The sequence below is a fragment of the Priapulus caudatus genome, unplaced genomic scaffold (genome assembly GCF_000485595.1).
Source record: "Priapulus caudatus unplaced genomic scaffold, Priapulus_caudatus-5.0.1 Scaffold107, whole genome shotgun sequence".
NCBI lineage: Eukaryota > Metazoa > Priapulida > Priapulimorpha > Priapulimorphida > Priapulidae > Priapulus > Priapulus caudatus.
The window spans coordinates 442,261-448,861 of record NW_014577168.1 but is presented as its reverse complement, the minus strand read 5'-3'; the positions used below and the strand labels follow the sequence as shown (position 1 = coordinate 448,861).

The 6,601-nt window shown below is 41.1% G+C and overlaps 2 protein-coding genes across 2 annotated transcripts in view; one reads left to right on the top strand and one right to left on the bottom strand.

Moving 5' to 3' along the window:
• Positions 1 to 363, bottom strand: part of LOC106805277 — a 7,503-nt gene extending 7,140 nt beyond the window's left edge. The window contains exon 1 of the mRNA XM_014806814.1: positions 153 to 363. Within this exon, the coding sequence (XP_014662300.1) occupies positions 153 to 269 (117 nt within the window). The 5' untranslated portion in view covers positions 270 to 363. The remainder of the gene's footprint in view (positions 1 to 152) is intronic.
• A 202-nt stretch (positions 364 to 565) lies between these two features.
• Positions 566 to 6,601, top strand: part of LOC106805256 (synergin gamma-like) — a 20,897-nt gene continuing 14,861 nt past the window's right edge. Inside the window, exons 1-8 of the mRNA XM_014806785.1 lie at positions 566 to 665; positions 1,916 to 2,039; positions 2,156 to 2,253; positions 3,599 to 3,735; positions 4,765 to 4,875; positions 5,115 to 5,345; positions 5,898 to 6,089; positions 6,404 to 6,417. Coding sequence (XP_014662271.1) covers positions 652 to 665; positions 1,916 to 2,039; positions 2,156 to 2,253; positions 3,599 to 3,735; positions 4,765 to 4,875; positions 5,115 to 5,345; positions 5,898 to 6,089; positions 6,404 to 6,417 — 921 coding nt within the window. The 5' untranslated portion in view covers positions 566 to 651. The remainder of the gene's footprint in view (positions 666 to 1,915; positions 2,040 to 2,155; positions 2,254 to 3,598; positions 3,736 to 4,764; positions 4,876 to 5,114; positions 5,346 to 5,897; positions 6,090 to 6,403; positions 6,418 to 6,601) is intronic.

The window sequence follows — 6,601 nt, the reverse complement described above, 5'->3', positions numbered from 1 at the left end:
CACTTCTGTAGTACAAGTCTGTTACACTTTGTGTATACATATATGTACCTCGGGTACATATATGTAGTACGTGATACTACCTTTAGGCTTTAGGCTTTACGTGTTTTTACTACGTCAGTACGTACTACGTGTACGTGGGCCCTTACGGTTACCTTTGCATCATCACATATTGGATTCGCTATTCCCATCCTTGGTTCTCCATAGTGATGTACATGCTTTGCGAATGAAGACGCGACTGCTAGCACAATCAGGCAATAAAGATGTAACATCTTTCTATACTCTTAAACTCACATCTGAGTAAAGATGCACAAGAATTTTCACAGGAACTGAGCTGTGATTCAGCTCAAACGAGATGAACAATGTTTATTGACGATCGCGCCATCTAACGACCACTATAATAAAAAAATGTAGGTGACATCACTAACCACCTATCTTGTGAGCTGAGAACAATATATAAACACAATATAACAACGTATATATTGTTTTCAGTCTCTCAAACGGGGTCGCGGAAGTGGGTTTCAGTGGAGTCGTGAGAATTTTGAGTTGGATGATTGGATCATGTGCCTACTCTGTACTCATACAAATTGGAAATTAGTCCCTGCCTAAAAAATATAGTGACTATTGCGCCACCTATTGTGTAAATTTATCAACATGGCGCAGTTCAGGTAGGAATTTTAGGTTGCAGTAATAAAATTACGAAATACTCCACCTAAACAATAGTTACCAGTAAACAGCATTGTAAAGTTTTATTATATACCTATGAGTAGCACTATGAATGCCTTTGATTATTGAGTGTTCGCGTGGATATAGTTAAAACCCCGGCCACCTGTTAGTGAATCACTGAATAGTGTTACTGAATGTGTTAGTGACTCACTGACTCAGTGACTGTACTTCACGAATCACAGTCTTGTAAGTTGTATTTGTAAAGTAGCTGAAGCAAAAAATGGGTACCGGTTAGTGTGTTAGATCCTGCACACAACCTACCTAATAAACTGCGCCACGTGTTGATCTCCGACAATCCTGCAGAAGTGGCAGGGCTTTAATGTTAGATTAAAATGGTAGAGTAGAAAACTTGGCTTTTTATACCTAAGCCAAGGCTGATAGTACTAAGAGTGTATAATACTAATAGGTAGTATAGGCTAATAGTAATATTGTTATAATTAATAACTTCACACCTATACTACTACTACTAGTACTACTATTACTAGTACTACTATTACTAGTCTATAGACTATAGTACACAAATTGCAGAGTTTTCCACCAGATGTGATTATAGGAGATCTGATCTGCGCTGTTGGCCACAAGAAACTATGGCTGAAATTTCTATTTAATTTGTGGATAGATGTGAAGTTACTGTATAAAAATACTAATTTTGGTAATTTTTAACATTTTTTTCCAAATTATTTAGTATTTACTCTACAATGAGAGTACATCTATTTCTGCGTAAAATGCGGCATATATAGAATGTGGAGGTGGCATAGTTTCTTAGGTAGGCATAACCGGACCAGGCTGTGTGACTAACGTCAATACACCGGTCGGTATACACCGTCGGTATTCTAACCCTAGCAATACCGTTTCTTGGAGCTAAGGTAGGCAGTGTGAAGGATGTAACACACTACCTGCATAAACTTGCCATTGGCATTGTTAGTGTTACTGTTAGTGTTAGTGACCTCATAACCTCAAAAAAATAATTTTCTTCAAAATCTCCGAGTTCTCAGCGAAAAATAATTAGGCTAACACTGAATGCCTGCTACATAGTGTTTACATAAATAAAAATAATATAACATAAATATACATAAATATTATATTTATATAACATTAATTCAATATTAATTTTAATAATTGTAAAAACTTTTGCATGTGCCAGACAAGGAAAGTTTCAAATTGTTGTTTATAAGCATGTTTGAAATTGCAGGCAGCAAGGGCAAGAATTTGGAATGATGCCCTTGCCACCCGGACAGATGCAATATTCCCATGGAATGGCCCCAATACAACATCAAATGTTCCAGCAACCTTTAACTAGCACTATGGCATCTATGGTACTTCTGACATTATTATACTTGATTTAGTTTGTTTCTATTCAATTTTTTTTCCATTATCAGCCAAAAATCGCATGTAATTTGGATTTTACGCTACTGAAATATCATTGTTTCAGGTTGGATTCCAAGCACAGCCAACCTTTCAATCACAGTATACAACTGTACCTCCTGGTAGCATTGGGATGGCTGGAAGGTCACAAATCCAACAAATGGGGTAAATAGTTATTACACTCGTAGAATGTGAAATTACCATGTTATAATTTTTAGCTCATCTGACATAGTCAGATGCAGCTTGTAGAATCGCTTGATCGTCCGTCCGTGCGTCCGTCCGTCACAGTTGAGCAAAAATCTTAAAGCGCCTCGAACGTACGGTCGACGAATATTCGGGATGTGTGGGGCGGTAATCCGAAACGAGTTGGAATGTCGAAGCTGGGGGTCAAAGCGTGTCAACAGGTCAAGACGGTGTAAAAGAAGGGGGAACATTCACTCTTAAACTTAAGGTATTGAGAGTGAAATGCGAAGTTGCGGGCACAAATCTAAAACGGCCTCGAGCTATCGGCTCGCTGTAGTCGGTGTTTAAGCTCATGGTAGGAAAAGCCATCACGTGTGCCGAATATTGGAAGTACAGGTCAAAGTCATGTGGGCACAGGGCAGATTTTAGACATTTATTGAGGAACATGGTCTGACGGAAGACCGATGTGAAAACTATTTTTGCTTTCGAGGGTGACTAGCATTTTATGGCTTATCTGAAAGGACATGAATGTCCCTTTCTGGCTGACATGCGAAGATAATGTGGATAACCTTTTTGACCCTCAGAGGAGGGTTAAACTATGATTTGTTGACTGTCTGTTAGAAAGATTTGACTGTGCCGGTGTTTGCTAGTAGAATCTTATTCACATGCTGCGATGTTTTATTATGAGGCTACAATGTCACAGTGACAAATTTTCAAAAGCTAAATTTGGTTAATAGAAGAGTGGTAATATTCTGTAAAGTCGTATCATGTTCTATGCTCATTCTGTAACTCGTCAGTATCGTTACATGTAACGTATGCCAGTGCCAGTAGCTGTGCAATGTGTTGGGCGAGTTTTTGGCTTGCATTAATTGGTTGCAGTGGCATGCTTCTACTTGCTTTTGCAGCACTGTAGCTTGGCGTAGGTAAAATGGATGAGTGCTTACCTATATTCTGTCTTGCAATAGTTGTTGCTACTAAGATGAAGTGGGAAGGCTTCCATCTTTAATCTTGTAAGACACTTAAACGTAGCGCGCCAATCTCGTGGCAACTTTCATAAGCGATCCCAACCGAAATTCTTTTGAGAAGGTTCTCTGATACCGATCCCTGTGCATTCCAATGTTTCGGACGTGTTATGTGAACACATTTGGGATAAACAGAGGTTTACTAGAATCCCTCCACTGACACCAGAGTCACCGCCAGTAGACGTTAGATGAGCGCTGTCGCGCTATGGGGAGCACTTGTTAATTTTAGTCGTCTAACTATAGTAGGAGTGTTGTAACAGTTCTGGTTACTGTGCTGGTTAAGGACGTTATCTTGTTTTATGCAGGCCATTGCAACCACATGCACAACCACTAACAGATAAGCAGAAAAAGGCAAGACTGTACCAAGAGCAACAGAAAAAACTGAAACAATCTGGCGTGATTGGAAAAGGTCTAAAGTTAGATGCAGATAAACTGCTCTCAGGTAACATGTCGATACACATGTCAAATAAGAATATTTATTTCATGCTACAGTGAAACTCCGATTTTTACGCGCCCTAATTTACACGAATTCGGATATAACGTGATGAGTCATTGGACTCGCGACTATCCTTTTTTGCTATTTCCGGAACTGAAAAGTTTTTTGGTGAGTTAAAGTTGATCAACCTCGCAGCTAAATGCATATATATACCTACTGTGAGCTCGCATATGTTGCAAAAATTCACTACAACTCATTTGTATTGCTACTTTTGTGTAACATTTCTTCTCAAAATCAAAACAAATTACTTCTCTTACGAACGTAGCACCACAGTGATGTTTACACATCCGGGACACAGCGGAGCGATCTGCTTGATTCAGTAACAGTTCCTTTCTATGATAAAACAAGTTATAATTCCTTATTTGATGTTTATTCAGTACAAAATTGTGAAATTTGTTTAAATCATATGTCGTTATCTATATTACTTATGCAACAAGGAAACAAATATAGTGTTTTCGTTCGAGAAACTATTTACACTATGGCGTGCCGTATGGATACTATTTTGCGTTATCTGGCACTTCGTACAAATGACTTTTCAATAATAAGTTTTCAAAATAGTCAATTTGGGAGCGCATTTCTGGCTCAATGAGAACATTTTGTGATGTTTGCACACTGCAAGTATGCTCACAGTAGGTCTATATATGCCTTTTGTTGCAAGGTCTATCCGTTTTAAGCCGGCCTTAGGTCAGTGCGACGATCACCTATAGATCGCACAACTAAATGAGTTTACATGACTTGTTGCTGTGTGCATGTTGTGTACATGACTGTATGGATTGTTTCATTCGCGATTTTCTTGAACCCCGATTTAGCGCGACCCCGCTTTTTTCCGCGATGACATTTTATGGACCTCGACGATCGCGTTATAACGGGGCCACACTGTACTTGTTTTAGCACAAGGCTCAAACCAAGTGGTAAATATTTGATATATTTCTTCAGCTCACTCAGAATGTATAATATGTAATAATTATCTTTCAGATTTTGGTGGTTCAACTTCTAATGCAAGTAAACAACAGCAACAAACAAAGGTGTCGTCTTCAATGATGAAACCCCAGCAGCAAAATTCACACGTACAGCAGCCCGGATTAGGTAGTGAAGGATAACGATATTCCTATTTGTCGACATTATTCATGCTACTTGTTTTTGTTTAGTTACAACATAGTGATACACCAACCATGATTAACAAACAATTGATAAGTATTAGTCCTTGAAAATTAAAAATTACAAGCTCGATGTGTATACCCTGTGCACTCGAGCAAGCATCATACCACATCATCACAATGCAGGACTTGTTTTCCATGCGATACATGAGTAACTTGCACTGGCAGATGCGAATTTTGGAGACTTCTTGGGTGGACCTACTGCTCAACCAACAAAGCACTTGGGTCCTGTGAAACCGATCTCGCCTCAGATGTGTGGAACGCAGAAACATCAGCGGGCAGCCGGCATCCCGCATCACCTCAACAACGTTACACAGCTTGTGACTCAACACCACAGTACTCATCAAGGATCGCAGCAGCAACAGCAACACCAACAAGAGCAAGAGCAACCCTCACTGGGTAGGTTCAACCTTACTAGTTAGCACAGTAGCATTCTGCACGCTGCAAATTCACGATGGTATCAGAAGTGAGGCGGTCGCGTTTAGTTTTGTCGGCGTCGTTCCCGACGAGACGCGGACCTTTTCTCGTACGATCGTCGAGGACGCGCGGGAATGATGAGGCGGTGGCCTTTGTCATCGGCGTTTTACGTTGCTCGCCCCTTGACCCTTGACCTTTTTTGTGCATTGATGAAATGACTCTTTATTTCATTTTTTTGTGTTTTTGTGATTACTTTACAGCTTGGAGACAGTAAATCTAACATACACCAAACATAAGCAAGCGTAATACTTTTACATGGCTTTTAGAATATTGTATTGTAAAAAATACTGTATTATATGATATATTATATATTTCAATATCTGGTAACCACTATCAATAACATTAATCAATTATCTTCGATCCTCGATCGGTTAGGTGCAACCGACGATCGATGATGAAATTCCAACCGATTCCCATCACTAGACATTCGTTTACGTTGCTTACCCCCTTGACCCTTGACCTCATTTTTTGCAGAGCTGAAGACGATGATGCTGCAGTGCTCGGAGCTGAACGGCCCCGCGAAGGCGCGCGGGTTTCGCGTGACGACGCCGGTGACGGAGACGCGGCCGACGCACGTCATCGGCAAGCATCAGGTCAGCAGCCAGCGCTCGGCCGACTGGACGATCATGGACGAACGGCTGACCGACGACTTCACCCTCCCGCTCGGTAGGCGTCGGCACTTTTCCGCCTCGTCATCAATCCGGGGGGGGAGGGGGATAGGCAGGGTTTCTTCTGAGGGAAAATTAGACAAAGAAGGTGATGGCCAGTTTGGGAAAAAACGCGCATGATGGATTCGAAGACGTGCCGTAGGCACGCATGCGGGCGCTGTAGCCGTACGTGGGGGGAGAGAGGGAGGGGGAACATTTGCACAACGGCGATGTTAAATTTGACAACGGCGGTGCGCGACTGTGCCTCTTGTGTATAAGAAGCCCTGATAGGTGGTGTTATTTATGCCAAATGTAAATGCGTTGTGTCACAAGCTGAGACGTTGAATGTAGCATGTACTGCGATGTAGTGCAGACTAACGTAGAGCGGAGCAGTAGACGTTTCCTCGTATTGCGTAAACGCTGTTTGCAGTAACCCCGAAACATCTATTTTTGGCATGGATAATGATCTCACTTCACTAAAGGCTCACCCATGTCGTTCGGGTGAGTGAAGTTTGTTTGTCTCAGTTGCTT